The 17,221-nt window shown below is 45.5% G+C and overlaps 1 protein-coding gene across 1 annotated transcript in view; it reads right to left on the reverse strand.

Annotated features, from left to right (window-relative positions):
• Window positions 1–2,032: 2,032 nt before the first annotated feature.
• LOC141476566 (NAD-dependent malic enzyme, mitochondrial-like) overlaps window positions 2,033–17,221 on the reverse strand; it is a 42,260-nt gene continuing 27,071 nt past the window's right edge. The window contains exons 6-16 of the mRNA XM_074165260.1: window positions 16,795–16,956; window positions 16,157–16,260; window positions 15,690–15,799; window positions 15,483–15,580; window positions 13,103–13,216; window positions 12,893–13,007; window positions 11,088–11,230; window positions 7,407–7,509; window positions 6,719–6,789; window positions 5,952–6,050; window positions 2,033–4,636 (exon numbers count right to left, since the gene is read on the reverse strand). Of these exons, the coding sequence (XP_074021361.1) occupies window positions 4,487–4,636; window positions 5,952–6,050; window positions 6,719–6,789; window positions 7,407–7,509; window positions 11,088–11,230; window positions 12,893–13,007; window positions 13,103–13,216; window positions 15,483–15,580; window positions 15,690–15,799; window positions 16,157–16,260; window positions 16,795–16,956 (1,269 nt within the window). The 3' untranslated portion in view covers window positions 2,033–4,486. The remainder of the gene's footprint in view (window positions 4,637–5,951; window positions 6,051–6,718; window positions 6,790–7,406; window positions 7,510–11,087; window positions 11,231–12,892; window positions 13,008–13,102; window positions 13,217–15,482; window positions 15,581–15,689; window positions 15,800–16,156; window positions 16,261–16,794; window positions 16,957–17,221) is intronic.

The raw sequence follows: 17,221 nt of genomic DNA on the forward strand, positions 1-17,221 counted from the left end.
GTATTCAATGTAACACCGGTCCCCCGTTCCGTACGGCTGTTATGAAACGGGATAGCAGCACGCATCATCTCAAAAAGAGTCCCAAAATAACAGTGGTTTTTTTAAACTCGGGAATAGCGCTGAGAGCTGAGACAGAACAGGAGTCCATAACTCTTCCTGCAGTCCGATCCCAGAGTCTCGTACATACCATTATCCGAATTATGGGGGTGCTCAAACTGCACCTTTCAAGTCAGGAAGACCCGGAGCAAATGAAAGACGACAACTTGGATTTACTTAGGCCCAGAGTCAGCTGAATTAAAATTTGCAGTTGTAGTTGTACATCAGGGATCCCCACTCTCGTCTTACAGGAGTAATCACCAAACAGGGCTGCTAATGAGTAAACTAAAAGGCGTTATCGTTTATCTTTACAGTTACTACCAGAGGAGTGTGACAAAGGGTTACGTTACCCCCTTCCCGCCAAACAGCGTGCTGGAAACAACAGTACAGAGAAGACACACACCTACCGCAGGAAACCCGTTAAACACCGACCTGCACGTGAAGAGTCGCTTCGTTTTTAGGCTCGGAAAACAAACACAACATCTTGAAACATCACTGTTCACAAACATAACCGAGAACTTAGGCGAGGAGTCACGTTTGGGTTTTCAAAATCCATGGGGGACAACATTTTAATTGTCTTCCTCTACATGTCAATTATTGGCACAGGGGCATACGCTTCAGGAACATAAAAACCTTTGTAATATCTTTGACCGAGAACACGCATATTTAATAAAAAAAAGGCTGCGCTCCCTTAGCTACCCCTTCTCCTCCTCTCCTTGCTGCTGAGAGGCTCTATCCTGCTCCTGTCGATTTTAAAGAAGCAAGTCTTGGACCAGTCCCGGAAAAAAAGGAGCTACTGTCCTCAGTGGGAATTTCTGACCCTCTCGGAAGTGTTTTGTATCTCCAGAAGAGTATCCTCACAGAAGAGACATTAAAGACCGGCTTCTATACCATTCGGAGGGCAAAAATCACCAGGGCTGTGTTAAGAGCTACAACACTAGTCATCTTTCAGGTGAGATATATATATGTATATATATTTTTTTTCAATAACAGTATAAGCTTAACTTACACGATGCAGCGTTACAAAACGCATCCTGATGACAACTTTTTTCCCTTTGCGTACCACGTAAGAGAATTTTCTGTAGAAATAAAGATCCGTAAATGCTTTGGAATAAGGCAGCAAATAGAAAAACAAATAAATCAGGTTAAGTAGAATACTAAAAAAGTACACTGTGGTTCCTTACTAAGCGGCAAGATTAGAAGCTGTAATGAATTCAAAGATTAATTAGATCTGAAGAATACATAAAACTGAAGATGAATTTATGTATTTTATTTTAAAAAGATGAAAGGGAGAGGGAAATGCACTTAAAACTGTGTGAGCTGACACGTTACCTGTTACTAATGGAAAATAATGTCCATACATTAAAGGTAAAATTCCATATCATTGCAAGCTATAGATGATCCACAGAACTTGATTAAACAATGTCCACAGGTGCGTAGGCATAGATGAAGTCTAACTGGTACCATTTAGCTGCCGGAACTGGGAGAGGTTAGAGAGACACAGTCAGGCCCTTCTCCACCCGAGAGCTCCGACACATCTGCAGCCCCACCAGGGCAGGGCTGGATTTTAACTGGAGCCTCCAAATTGGTTAAAGACTGGTTTATTCCTCACCCGTGCAGTGGGATTTCCAGAAAAAATTACGCAGGAATATTTTCTCCTTGGGGAAAATCCCAACTCTGGCCAGTTCTGAACTTAATCCCTGCTTAAAGACAGCAGGGAGGGAAACGGGCTCCATCCCTTAGTTTGGCAGCAGCCAATTTTCCTGCGCGGGAGCTCCCTTTGGGAACCCAAATCACGGCTCCTACTGCACGCAGGTAACACTATTTCCCCCAAGCTCCGCCTTTTCCTAAGTACTATCAATTCCCACTGATTACGGACCATAAACTGCACTTCTGGCCTGAAAAAAAAATAAAATTAAAATAAAATAATCAGACTGAAGAGATGGATGCAGATCTTTATTTTTTTTTTGTAAGACAAGAGTTATTTTTCCGGACCGATTGCCCTGCCTCTATGATCATTCTCAGCCGGGACAAAAAATCAGTGCATGGGATATTTGACTTACTCGTCTCCCTAATTAGTACATTAGTACTAATTGGCAGAAGTGAAGAAAGTGTGCGTTCCCGAGATACTCGAATCCAGTGATGCAGAACTCCACTGAGACACAGCGACGGGCTTCAGCTAGAGTTGAATTTCCGCCCTTCCCCTCCTCTCCCCCCCGAAGGTAAAAATAATTTGTATACACTAAATAAATAATTTCTCAGTAAGATCACAAATTTAAATACAATAAAAACCAGGCATAGCAAAAATAGATGAAAAAAAAACATTCTTTGTAAAAACACCGTACGTGCGGGTTGGTCTTTTTTTTGTACATATACTTACACGTTGCAAACCACGTACGTCGCCCGACTTGGCGACGTAGCATTTCGAGCCCCGCCAGACAGCACTTTACCACAGTCTGAATATGGATTTTTATTTTTTTTTTTTCCCCCAAATCCCTATTTTCTGGGTTTATATAATCAGTCTTCTTTCCTCACTTAGGTAAAGCCTTCCCAAAGTTTATTGTTCTTTTTTATCTAAGACGTGAACTTCGTTTGAAAATCAGGGCCCGGGCGGTAAGCGACAGAGATCGTGTCGAAGGGGGTTCAGAAATTATTTTCCCTGCTCTATTTTGGGTCCATCTGTGGAGACTGCATTTTCCAGTATAAATGAGGATATGAGAGAGGTGTTTGCCGCAGGTAAATCCTGAGCAAGCTTTACTTCCTCACCTCTTTGGATTCCGGCTTCAAGTTTGCCGGTATAGCCCTTTTACATCTATCTATCTATTTATTTTTGTCCTTTTTTGCCTCGATGCAGCACACAGTATTTCTTTCTGGTCCTGTCACACCGTTGTTCTTGTTACAGAAACCAGATTTAGAGGAATCACCGACTGTAACAGTCGCTGCGTGTCCTTGCCCGCTATTAAAAATAAATACCGGAGGGCACTCGAACCAGATACGAACAAGACGAAAAGGAATGCGCGTTGTGGTATCAAATGTGCAGTAATATTCACTGCAAGGAAAAAAGAAAAATCAACTCTGCGATATGTTTAGGACTCACAAACTGGCTAAAAGACAAACATCAAAGTCTTTTTCCGATCCCTGAACGCCTTTCCCAGGGATCTGAAAACTTGATTTGGGTTTTTTAACACAAAAAGGCCTGACAAATTAAAGCTGTAAACGGAGCCGAGGAAGGTGAAGCGATCGACTTAAGAGCATCTGAGATCTTTCGAGTCCTGTATTTAAACTGAACTGAACCTACCGGGCCGAGACCACGAGAAACCTTTGGTCGAACTGGAAATGTGGGTGTCAGTAGCTGCCTGTGCCGCTTTCTGGTTCAGCTCCATCAGCTGCGTGCGTGTGGGGGGAGTTTGTTCGAAGTGGCAACCGAGACCGCTTAGGAGTTTTGGAGTCAGCGATGTCATGAAAACACCCCAGACGAGTCTTTTTTTGGGGGAGAAAACAATTTAGCTCAGGAGAAACAGAACCTTGAAAAAAAAAATTAACGGCCGAAACATAAAGCCTTTGGTACCTCACCTTGGAGTCCACTGCAGAAAGTCTTGTAAAAAAAATCTCTAAAAGATTTCCATTGATTATTTCAGATCCTGCCTTTACACGATACAATTTATTAGGCAACGGCGTAGCTTCGTTTTGCAAAGCTCTTAAGTGATTAATTATTAGTTGTCGGGCTTTCCGAGGATAATTTGAACTAGTTCGCGTTTTTCCTGATAACGGATTTCACGCGACGACGCAGAACACGGAATACAGACATCGCTGCCTGCCACGCTGCTCCTCAAAAAACCAGAGCAGCCGATGCCACAAGGAAGCCTGGACACGGGCATCTTTACACATCAGACAAAAGAGAAAGCCCATTAGACTGTTAAATTTGTCTTAAGATGTTGGTTTTCTACCTTTGACAAATGCTCTCCGGTGATGTCACAGATAACGCAGCGTGACAACACTAGGACGAGTAGAAGACTGATTATTAAAAGCAGAAATAAATCGTTCTGGAAGCCAGCAGTGATGAGAGAGCTATAGATCATCATAGCGAAAACATCATTAATGGAATTCTTTAGCGTGGTGCAGGTTCTGAGCAAGAAATGCAATATCGTTATTTAAATTAGTTTTGGAGAGCTCTCTCATTCCTGTGACAGATGCCATTATCCCTACAGTTTATCAGGTATTCGGGAGAGATCTACGCCAAGTGAAAACCAGGATTAACAAGGGAAAAAAAGACAACAAAATGAGCGAAAAATAAATTACAGGACTCAAAGATCATGATTTAAATTGGTCTGGAAAAGGGGATCCCTGCAGAGTAGAAGATACTGCCTGAGGAGCGTGATCTTCTGATGCGTCAGTGAACCTTAGATTCAGGCCAGTCATACACGTCTGGCATGAAGGACTCGTATTCGTAGGTCCAAACCTTTGATCGAATGTAACGGTTCTTGTCTGCAGGCTCGGGGTAATGGAAAGCCATGTTGTTTGCGTACAAAAATTCCATAACCTGGAAAGTTAAATCAGTTCATGCCTTTTACTACGTTCACGTAACATCCACGCCTCCCCTGCGATACGTTTAGGACTCGCAAACTGGATAAAGACAACCACCAAAGTCCTGAATCATAGAACTGTCTAAGTTGGAAGGGACCTTTAAGATCATCTAGTCCAACCATCAACCTAACTCTGATTAAAACCATCACTAAACCATGTCACTAAGCACTATGTCAACCCGTCTTTTAAATATCTCCAGGGATGGTGACTCCACCACTTCCCTGGGCAGCCCATTCCAAGGCTTAATAACCCTTTCCGTGGAAAAATTGTTCCCAATATCCATCCTAAACCTCCCCTGGTGCAACTTGAGGCTGTTTCCTCTTGTCCCATCGCCTGTTCCTTGGGAGAAGAGACCGACCCCCCCGGCACCCTCTTTTCAGGGAGTTGGAGAGAGCGAGAAGGTCTCCCCTCAGCCTCCTTTTCTCCAGGCTGAACACCCCCAGCTCCCTCAGCCTCTCCTCACAAGACTTGCGCTCCAGACCCCTCACCAGCTCTGTTGCCCTTCTCTGGACATGCTCCAGCACCTCAATGGCTTTTTTGTGGTGAGGGGCCCAAAACTGGACACAGCACTCGAGGTGAGGCCTCACCAGTGTCCAGTACAGGGGGACGATCACCCCCTGAGTCCTACTCACCACGCTGTTTCTGATACAGGCCAGGATGCTGGTGGCCTTCTTGTCCACCTGGGCACGCTGCTGGCTCATGTTCAGCTGACATTTGACCAACATCCCCAGGTCCTTTTCTGCCAGGCAGCTCCAGTCACTCTGCCCCAGGCCTGGAGCACTGCATTGGGTTGGTGTGACCCAAGTGCAGGACCCGACACTTGGCCTTGCTGAACCTCATCCCATTGGCCTCGGCCCATCCATCCAGCCTGTCCAGATCCCTCTGCAAAACCTTTCTACCCTCCAGCAGGTCAACACTCCCACCCAACTTGGTATCATCTGTTAACTTACTGAGGGTGCCCTCAATCCCCTCGTCCAGATCATTGATGAAGATGTTGAAGAGAACCGGCCCCAGTACCGAATGCCTTACCAGAGGTGTGAAAACTGGATTTCAGAAACCAAAGGACCGTAATTTTTGGCCCATCATCACTGTGAAACCAAAGCATTCAACAAATCCAAGATTTTTATAAGTGCCTCTTATTAAAGGCACAAAGAACTGGGTATTTTGTGCCCGAGCACCTTGTGTTCAAGGGTCACGCTGTGCAATTCACAGCAACTTAATGTACACTTAAAACACTCTTAGTACAGTCCACGTTTATGCTTCGTACTCACCTTGACAGCGATATAAATAGAAACTTCCCTGATATTAGACAGTGGAGGATAAAGTCTTCCTTGTGCAAGCTCTTCATCGGTCAACTGTTCTGTCAATGCCTGAGTTAGAGAAACAAACAAGTTCTATTTAAGGCATCCCAAATCGGATCAATAACATCCTAAGACACCTCAGAAAAACAACTTGCGGTGTTCTTACTATCCGAGTGCTCCCAAAGCACTAGGATTTTGACAACGCAGTCAAAATCTCCAGATTCTCAAAGACCAAGTCCGCAATGTGTGCCCGTATTGGCAAATTCAGCTCGTAAGCATTTAGCAAAATGAGATCCTGGTTTTTTTTTTTTGGAGGCTGAACTACCCATAACCACGGAATTTAGAAGAGCGCGACGTGCCTGCAGGACTGCCCGTGTTTTTGGCCAGTTAAATTAGTGGTTACTCCGATGCGGTGGGTGCTCCTGCTCCAGAGTGGAAAGGCAGGAGAGGACGGGAGCCTGAGGACCACGTGCATCCCCCCACCACATCACCGGAGCGGGGCGGGAGGAGGAGGAGGAGGCAGATTTGCCACCAGACCTACGAGGCTGGGAGCCAATTTACACACGCACAGATTTCCTATTTGGGATGAAAAATTAAATTTGCAGCGGAGAAGCTGCAATTTTCACAATTTCATTCGATCAAAACCAACAGAAAACGAGAGAGTCTCAGCGAGATTGGAGACATTGCCCATCCACCGTCGTGTCAGAAGCCACAGCCTACTCTGCTTCCACGCTTACCTTAGCAGCTTCTAGGAAAACCTTATCACTAATATGTCGAACACTGCTGAGGATCACAGCGAGAGCCACGCCTACAATAAAATTATTGCCAATTAGGGCCACATCATCTTAAAATCTGCAGCCTGCTGCCGAGAAGCTGCCAGTCATCTCCAATGTTATTTTTAAAAATATTCCCATCCCTTTCTACACACATTTCACGAAACTATTACCGTGTGTGCCAGTCATTTACCTTGGCTTTTGACAAGGGGTTGGAGCTTAGCAGCTCAGGGAGGAAAGGGAGAGAAAGGGGAAAGCAGAGGAAATATCCCAAAGTGCTTCTTTTGCACCCCCACTTGTGCAGATAGAACTTCAAGAGGAACATATTGACACTTATTTTCTCCTCCCCCCCCAAAACAAGCGTAAAACCCGTAACAGCAGCTTTCAAAGTTTTTAATCACACTCTTTTATTCTCTTAGAAATACCCAGTTGTGTGAGCCCACTGTGTGCGTGTCGCGTGTGTAGCTGCACACGCCTAAAATCCATCCTTAACTGGTTTTCTTTCATTCTTCTGATTTGAGTTCTCAGCTTCAAATGCTGGTCACGCATCTTTTGTGCTGCTTCACTAACTGCCTAGCGTAACAAGGGAACTCAAGAAGAGGTGCTAATAGCCTAGTCTTAAAGATTAAAAGATGATAATTGTGTTTATTACCTGGAAAAATATAAGCGTTGTTTCCTTGGCCTGGTTTGAAGGTTCTTCCATCCTTCAGAGTCACCAGGTCAAAGGGACTGCCGCTGGCAAACAAGCAACGGCCCTGTTAAAGAGAGGAAAAATCCCAGTCAGGCAGCTCCTAAAGAGCCAACAGTATGGAACAACCCAGTCGTTAGGGAATTCAGGGACACCAGAATCCTACAGCTCCATCAAGCACATCCTTACATCCCTCGCTGCCTCCCATTTCTACAATCTCAGGATGACAACAACCAAACCCACCCTTTCCAGTAGGGCCTGGAAGAGATACAGGAACCAGTAAGCATCTGCATGTTTCTGTAGCAAACAGCTGGAAAGCAAAAGAGGGAAGCGCACACATTGAACTGCGCAGCTTTCTAAGGAATGAAAGCATCTATTTGTTTTACCCTTCATCGTTCTTTAAGACAGCAAAGACTTAGAGGAACCACTCACACACGAAATAAAGTACTTGTGTGTTAAACGTTATTGCGGTTATGAGAATGTTCAAGGCCAGGTTGGACGGGGCTTTGAGCAACCTGGTCTGGTGGGAGGTGTCCCTCCCCAGGGCAGGGGGGTGGAACTGGATGGTCTTTAAGGTCCCTTCCAACCCAAACCATTCCGTGATGCTATGATTCTAACCATAACCGTGTATCAGGAACCATGGCCACAAGCCAGGACCCACCACCCGTAGGAACCGTACAATCTTGCCTTTGAAAAGGATTTTAATCAGCACCAAATATTAAAACAAATCCAGTTTTTGGAGTGGGAAATATACCCTCCAGACAAATGACCCTTTCCTCAAGCAGTGAAACCCCTGTAAGCAAAAAAACCTTGACTTGCTTTTGAGTAACAGGTTTAATAACATTACTTCAAAATATTTAAGGCTCCTCAGGACCACTACATTTGAGAACGAATTACCAAAAAAAAGCTAAAACTCCTGAATTATATTTCAGCGTTAGGGCATATCCGTGACAACAGCCTTTTTGTGTAGGGAACAAAAACCTATGGATGCATTCGAGGGTGGGACCAAAAGACACTGAAAATGAAAACACAACAAAAGCCCAACGACAGTGACAGGGGGCACTAAAGCATCGTCAGCCTTTTCCAGGTGCCATCTAGTGGAAAAAAAATAATAAGGAATAAAAGGTTAGTGACGATACCTCCGTTCCCTTCCTGACTTCTTAGTTTAGCCCAAGATTTCACACCAGCCAGGATTAGGCCATTCCCCAGCTAATTGCCTGATAAACTTCGTTAGTTAAATGGCAAGGTAAGCAAAGTTGATTTTCTACGTAATTGCTGTATGTTGAAGGGAAAAATATTACACATTTTGAAGGGCAAACTATGGGTAAACTGAGTACGTTTCAGAGAACTAAAAAGCTTCAGGAAAACAAATATTAGGTATGGAGAAAAGTCTAAAGAGCCAGAAACATTACCAAATTTATTAATAAGGACCGGAACAAAATTACACCCATTGATTTACTGAGCAGTAATATTTAATTGTCCAAATAACCCATGTCTATAAATAATAACCTATGGAAAATCAGGAACGAAAGGACATATGGATCCAATACAGGAAAAAAACCCAAATATCCTCTCTCGTCTTGCTTCTGCATCTGATAGCGACAAATACCAACTTCTTGGGACTCGACACACGGCCATGGGGAAAAGTGAGCTTCTTCCCTTAAAACACCTATTGCTCTGTCGATATTCTATTAAAAATGCAAGCAAAAATTAGGCTGATTCTCCCTCTAATAGCGGTGCTGGCCTCCTTCAGCCATCAGAGATGCCAGTAGTTTTGACATATATTTATTCCAGCTAGAAGCCTGGCTGTATAACTAACTTTTCTTTCCTTTCTATCCAAGATATTGGAATTTAATTTTATATACTGAAACACTGCCCTACTTACTATTTTGGCTAATACAAGATATCCCAGAGATATTAAACCATCTTCATTTGAAAGTCTTCTCATTTACTACTAAAAGCTGAAGTCTAGATTTTGTCCAGAGGGTGTTATTCCTGCTCAGGGCTCATTCTGGACCTGCAAATTATGAGTATTAAGGGTTCCCTCTGAACTGATAGGCCCAGTAACACCCAGTAACCAGGAAGAGAACCTGGGTGCTAACCATCTCCATGGGATGGACTTCTCCATCTCGATGGGAAGTCAGAGTTGTGACACTGGAAACTGAGCCACACTACCAGTGGAAGGAATGAGTTCATACTCTGCATCATGAAAGAGGGAAAGATCTCCACCCGCTCATTTTCACTTATGACTCATTTGATTCGGGACTGTATATTTAAAAAAAAAAAAGAAAGAAAAGAAGAAAAATGAAGTCTATTCACAAACCCCACCCCTGAAGTCTGCAGAAGGCCCTGTGGACGGGAGATATCACAGCGAGCTGGAGTCTGGTCTGGATGCGGTGGTGATAGTGTTATTTAACAAACCCAGCCCAAAACCTCAACCTCCAAACCCAAAGCATAATGGCTTTGAGGTAACGGTGCAGAACAAGGTCTGTTCATTCTCTGGTTCACTCATTTTGACGTTTAGTGGTGCCAGTGCACGAGACATGGGTGTCACAAGAGTGGAACATGAGGACAGGTCATTCTCCCCCTCTACCCTGGTGAGGCCCCATCTGGAGTACTGTGTCCAGCTCTGGGCTCCCCAGTTCAAATCACCTCCATTTACTTTTGCCAGAAGACAAGAAAGAACTGTATTACAAGAAAGAAGACAAGGAGGAACTCTCCAACTGGAGAGCTGGGCAGGGAGGAACCTGATGAACTTCAACAAGGGCAAGTGTAGGGTGCTGCACCTGGGGAGGAATAACCCCCTGCACCAGGACAGGTTGGGGGTGACCTGCTGGAGAGCAGCTCTGAGGAAAAAGACCTGGGAGTCCTGGTGGACAATAGGATGACCACAAGCCGGCAAGGTGCCCTTGTGGCCAAGAAGGCCAGTGGCATCCTGAGGGCATCAGGAAGAGTGTGACCAGCAGGTGGAGGGAGGTCATCCTCCCCCTCTGCTCTGCCCTGGGGAGGCCCCAGCTGGAGCACTGGGTCCAGTTCTGGGCTCCCCAGTTCCAGAAGAACAGGCAGCTGCTGGAGAGGGGACAGCAGAGGGCTACAAAGATGCTGAGGGGCCTGGAGCATCTCTCTGATGAGGAAAGGCTGAGGGACTTGGGTCTTTTGAGTCTGGAGAAGAGAAGCCTGAGGGGGGATCTGATCAAGGCCTCTAAATACTTCAAGGGTGGGTGTCAGGAGGATGGGGCCAGTCTTTTTTCAGTGGTGCCCAGGGACAGGACAAGAGGAAATGGGCACAAACTTGAACATGGGTAGTTCCATCTCAACATGAGGAGGAACTTCTTTCCTGTGAGGGTGGCAGAGCCCTGGCAGAGGCTGCCCAGAGAGGTGGTGGAGTCTCCATCTCTGGAGACATTCAAACCCCGCCTGGACTGGTTCCTGTGCAACCTGCTGTGGGTGGACCTGCTTTGGCAGGGGGTTGGACTAGATGATCTCCAGAAGTCACTTCTAACCCCATATCATTCTGTGATTCTCTGACTATTATGTCAATATGTCCAAGTAATAATAAAATAATTTGAGTTCCTGCGATCTCACACTCGGTAAAGAATTCCATCGCTAAGTGCGAATACGTCACCATTTCTCAACGTCACAAACCTCTGTGAGCGTATAGGCTTCCTCCGCTGTGCATTCAGCTTTCACCGTAGGGTTACTTAGTGCAAATATTATGGGTCGCTCGTTGATGGAGGCCATTGCTTTGATCACGTCCTGAGAGAAGAGCCGCCCGGCTCCCGCAACTCCTGAAGGAATGGAAATGCATCGAAATAGAATCAATATTTGACTGCCTCAGGGCAGACGACAGCGACTGTAGATTAAGTTCATGTCGCTCCTGAAGTCTCCTGCTCAGAGCAAAGCATCCAAGGCTTTTCTAGCAGCGGGAGATGGAAACCAGGCTCTGGTGGCTGCTTAAAATTCTCATTTTCACAGGAACGCCTAATTAATCTGCTCCAAAAGCCTATTTTACATGATTTTTTTTGGTATTTATCTGTGTAAAGACCACTTTTCACTGCCCTGGATAAGCCAGTGGGAACTCCAGGCTCTCCACAATGATTCATTCTCGCTGGTTGTTAACTGGGCAATACAAATTCCCGTGACATTGGTATTTCTGGCCGCACCCAAACACATATGTACACCATTTTACGTATTTGTACCTTCGTACACCACCTACAAACTTGGGCCAAAAACCTTTTCTTTTCCAAATAAATCACGTGCAAAGGAAATTGCAGGGTTGTAGCAGGAAATGCCTGTAATCCCATCCGACCTCTGCAGACAGCAGAGAGTTATAAATCAATACCTACATATGGCAGTGACTTAAGGGGTATTGGTGATGTGCAGTATGAAAAAGCTCCTTCAAGTTATACTTCTGGCAGGTCCTGGCCAGAGAAGCTGACTTGGGGAAGGAAGCTTAGAAAAAAATACATTACTCAAGTTAGGGAACTCCTGTAAAGCAGAAAATGGGATGTTTGTGACTGCCCTTTCCCTTGCTGCTGGTGTAGACAATGTGTCTGGGAAAAAAAAAAAAAAAAAAAGTTAAGTTTTTGTCTTCCTGACTCTTATTGCCCTTTCTTACAGTTTCAGTTCATTGTGGCCATGCAGTCCCTGAGAACATGCTCAGGGTTTTCTAAGAAAGGTCCAACACCAGCTGGACAAGGACTACAGGAAGCAGTTAACAAGGACCCAAGAAGAGTACAGCGTCCAGCTCTGGAGTCCTCAGCACAGGAAGGACATGGACCTGTTGGAGCAGGTCCAGAGGAGGCCAAGGAGATGCTCCGAGGGCTGGAGTCCCTCTGCTGTAATGAGAGAGTTGGGGGGGTTCAGCCTGGAGAAGAGGAGGCTCTGGGGAGACCTTAGAGCCCCTTCCAGTCCCTCAAGGGCCTCCAGGAAAGCTGGGGAGGGACTCTTGATCAGGGAGGGGAGCCACAGGATGAGGGGGAAGGGTTTGACGCTGAAAGAGGGGAGATGGAGATGAGATCTGGGGAAGAACTTCTTTGCTGTGAGGGTGGTGAGACCCTGGCCCAGGTTGCCCAGAGAAGCTGTGGCTGCCCCATCCCTGGAGGGGTTCAAGGCCAGGTTGGAGGGGGCTTTGAGCAACGTGGTCTGGTGGGAGGTGTCCCTTCCCAGGGCAAGGGGTTGGAACGAGGTGATCTTTAAGGTCGCTTCCAATCCAAACCATTCTATGATAAGATGCAGAAGGAGCACTGCAGCTACAATGAAGGACGCACTGAGAGCTGACCTGCAGCTCAGTATATTTTCAAGCCGAAAATTTACCTCACATTTTCATCTTATTTAAACCAGCAGAAACACAGATCACTGTCACCAACCTCCTTGGAGCCACGTTAGCAAATTAAATACAGCAAATAACCAAATGATGGAAAAACAGGAACAGAAATAACCTTACTTACCAATGATAGCTGAAGGCCGAAGTACATTCACTGCCTCTACAAATGTCTTTGGTATCTGCTCTGGAGCCTGATGCGTAAATGGTTCTTGATTGGAATCTACCTTTTGTTCTCGACCCTATAGATTAAAAAGTCGATTTTTTTTTTGTGAGAAGGACGCAGAGAGCACTGGCCATCTCTACTGTGGTATTTCAAGGCATGGTGCACCCCTACCTCTACCAGTAAACCGTATTTGTCAAACATCCATATTCTCCTGTAGGCTTCCTCAGCAGAAACACCGCTTTCCATCATGGCCATAACAATGAGGTTTGCGATTCCCAGGGCAGCCTTGTGGGTAAAAAAAAACAACTTTAATTTTTAACAAGTCACAAAAGAAGTATGTCATCACAAACACCCCCCTGTTCAAGATCCCCATGAAAATCATTTAGTAAGTCAGCTCTGCAACACAAGCAATGTTGGCCTAGATGGGGACACACTCCTGGTATCAACAGTGTCACATCTTCAAGGAAAAATGGTGTGGTGAGTAGGACTCGGGGGGTGATCGTCCCCCTGTACTGGGCACTGGTGAGGCCCCACCTCAAGTGCTGTGTCCAGTTTTGGGCCCCTTAGCACAAAAAAGACATTGAGGGGCTGGAGCGGGCCCAGAGAAGGGCAACGGAGCTGGTGAGGGGTCTGGAGCACAAGTCTTGTGAGGGAGCTGGGGGTGTTCAGCCTGAAGAAAAGGAGGCTGAGGGGAGACCTTCTCGCTCTCTCCAACTCCCTGAAATGAGGGTGTAGCCAGGGGAGGTCGGTCTCTTCTCCCAAGGAACAGGCCATAGGACAAGAGGAAACAGCCTCAAGTTGCAGCAGGAGAGGTTTAAGACGGATATTAGAAAAAATTTCTTCATGGAAAGGGTTATCAAACATTGGGGAACAGGCTGCCCAGGGCAGTGGTGGAGTCACTATCCCTGGAGGTATTTAAAAGCCGGGCAAACGTGGTACTGAGGGACACGGGTTAGTGGTGGACTTGGCAGTGCTGGGTTGATGGTTGGACTCGATGATCTGAAGGGTCCTTTCCAACCTGGACAACTCTGTGATTCTATGAAAACAAGAGTGATGGCTCTTTTGGGTACTGTGCCCCCCTGCCTGTACCAGTTCAGCACCCACAATAAACCAGTCCAACCAGACAATAAGAACAAGGAAGTGCTGCAGCTTCCTGTCAAGAAACCACGGCCTGGTGTTTTGTGTCCAATTGCTTTCTGAACCTCTCTCTGCTCCCACTGCCGGAGATACAGGCCTTGCAGACAGAGGGCAGAGAGTGGATGTTGGCAGGTCTTCCCTCCATCTCCCTTTTCCTGGATCGCTGCGCAGGCTGCTAAGCCAGGCAGGAGAAATAAGATAGAGGGAAGCGCGGAGCAGATCTCACCGCTCAGGCAACAACACACCATCGGCCAATTACTGCAATCTGGACTTTCCCCAGCTGGACAAATTTGCAGCTAATTAAGTTATTTTGTCAGCACCTCAGAAGCAATTTTGCTGATAGACTAAGAAGCACGGTACTGGTCCTGATGCTGCGGCCCCAATAACTAAGTAGTGTCTGCTGCAAACAGCCACTTGCAGAGAAAACCTCTGTGTATTCCTCCCCAGTGCTATGAAGATTAACATACTTTTTCCCCCCCTTTCTTACTAAATCGCAGAATCACAGAATGATATGGGGTTGGAAGGGACCTCTGGAGATCATCTAGTCTAACCCCCTGCCAAAGCAGGGCCACCCACAGCAGGTTACACAGGAACCAGGCAGGGTTTGAACATCTCCAGAGATGGAGGCTCCACCACCTCTCTGGGCAGCCTCTTCCAGGGCTCTGACACCCTCACAGGAAAGAAGGTCCTCCTCATGTTGAGATGGAACTTCTTATGTTCAAGTTTGTGCCCATTTCCTCTTGTCCTGTCCCTGGGCACCACTGAAAAAAGACTGGCCCCATCCTCCTGACACCCACCCTTGAAGTATTTATAGGCCTTGATCAGATCCCCCCTCAGCCTTCTCTTCTCCAGACTCAAAAGACCCAAGCCCCTCAGCCTTTCCTCATCAGAGAGATGCTCCAGGCCCCTCAGCATCTTTGTAGCCCTCTGCTGTCCCCTCTCCAGCAGTTCCCTGTCCTTCTAGAACTGGGGAGCCCAGCACTGGACCCAGTGCTCCAGATGGGACCTCCCCAGGGCAGAGCAGAGGGGGAGGATGACCTCCCTCCACCTGCTGGCCACACTCTTCCTGATGCCCCCCAAGATGCCACTGGCCTTCTTGGCCACAAGGGCCCATTGCTGGCTCATGGGCATCCCGTTGTCATCCATAGTTTTACAGTAAATTCCCCTTCAACTACACACAACACCCTGATGCTTTTTTTAAGTCCACGTAAGACAGTGAAAAACTTGAGTCCTTGCAAACGTTAAACAACTTTCAAATAATCCTATTTAAGTAGGTAGTCCCTTCTGTTAATAGGCAGGCTTTATATAAAAAGTTCTGCAATGGAATTCAGAGAATGCGAATCTCCACAAGTCTTAAAAGAACCAGAAAATGCACAGTTAAATCTCTTGTTCTAGAGCCCTTAAGGGAACTCACCTCTCCTGCTCCAAGGAACAGCACCTTCTGCTCTGCAAGTGGTTTCCCGGTGGCTCTCTGCGCTGCCAGCAGTCCTGCCAACGCCACCGAAGCTGTCCCTGTAAAAGCAGTAAAAATCTAAGGACAGCTGGACAGATGTACACAGCAGATAATGGTTTTAGGTAAGGTTTTTGCATATACATTAAGGAACACGAACAAAGGCTATACCTTGAATATCGTCATTGAAGGTACAATATTTCTCTCTGTATTTTCTTAAAAAGCGAAAAGCGTTGTGGTTTCCAAAGTCTTCAAATTGGATAAGCGTGTTCTGGCCATACCTACAGAACATGGCAAATATTCCTATCACTAGATACATAAAGAAATAAAAGAATTTTCAAACTAACCTTGCACATAATCAATTAACTTTGGAAAGATGACGTCCTCAAGCCTTTCACCGCTTAAAACAGTTCCGTCTCTGTTCTGTGTATATTTAACAGGTAACTGCAAGCAGCACGTTCCAGGTCACAGAGGAAAATCACTACAGAGTCATAAAACCAGCCACATCTCTTGACTTCTAGTCCTGTCCTTATTCCTTAAATGACTGTTTCAAGGACAGTGTGTTATGGATTATTTTTAATTTTTTTTTGCCAACAGCTTTGGCCATACTTCCGTGCAGAATATTCAGTGTCGTATACCTGTCTGTAATGGCTTCCATAAATTCATCAATTAGGTCATCGTAGACCTGCGAGCGATCCCTTTTTTGGTACAGGCCCATATAAAACGGATCTTTTAAGAGTGTCTGAAAAAAAGAAAGAAATCCAAGACAGCAGGAGGATGAATCACTTCCTCAATATACACTTCCCAGAGTTCACGGTAAAGCATTTCCCACCAAACATACTGCATTTATAGAGCCGCCGTAACTGCCTCCAGCCTAGATCACTGTTCAGTAATTTCAGCTGGCGCTCAAGGGTGGTGATGGCTGCTTTTAAACTGGAACAAATCGATACCGTGAAGAATAAACTGCTTTAATAAATCTGATTCACATTTCCAGCTTCTTAAAGTCAGGTCAACCTGACTGTCTATTTTACAGTGTTCCAGCATTCAAATCACTTCCAAATGCACCATTTCACTGACAAATTAACTGTTGGTTTTTTTTTTTCAGTCACTGATATGTAACGGTATAGTGAATTCCAAACCATTTACCTTTCCATAAAATATGTGGTTTTATCTTAAATAAAAGCACTCAAATAAAAATCTGCTCTTAGACTACTAAATACTGTTAAATAAAGACTTTTCATAGGGATAACTTATGGCTAAGGTCAGTCATACTCACTGTATTATCAGTTCCAACATCGATGCAGACAGGCAAGCATTTATCTGGATGTATTCCTGCACAGGCTGTATATAAACACAGTTTTCCTACTGGGATTCCCATCCCATACACACCCAGGTCTCCGAGACCCAATATTCTTTCTCCATCAGTGACGACAACAGCCTGAAAACAAAAAGCAGGTGAAATTATATGCGATTCCTGAAATTTATAAATTTTGGCGTGACACCAGTTGTGGTTTTTTCCTGGCAAAAATTCAGGTATGTTTGCACAGAACAGATCACAAGGAATATTTTACTGTTATACTCCTTTTTCTTTGCTGAAATCCACTGCTCAAATCCCGGAAAGCTAAGTATCCTAGAATCATAGAATGGTTTGGGTTGGAAGGGACCTTAAAGATCATCCAGTTCCAACCCCCCTGCCATGGGCA

Source organism: Numenius arquata, chromosome W, assembly GCF_964106895.1.
Source record: "Numenius arquata chromosome W, bNumArq3.hap1.1, whole genome shotgun sequence".
Classification (NCBI taxonomy): Eukaryota; Metazoa; Chordata; class Aves; order Charadriiformes; family Scolopacidae; genus Numenius; species Numenius arquata.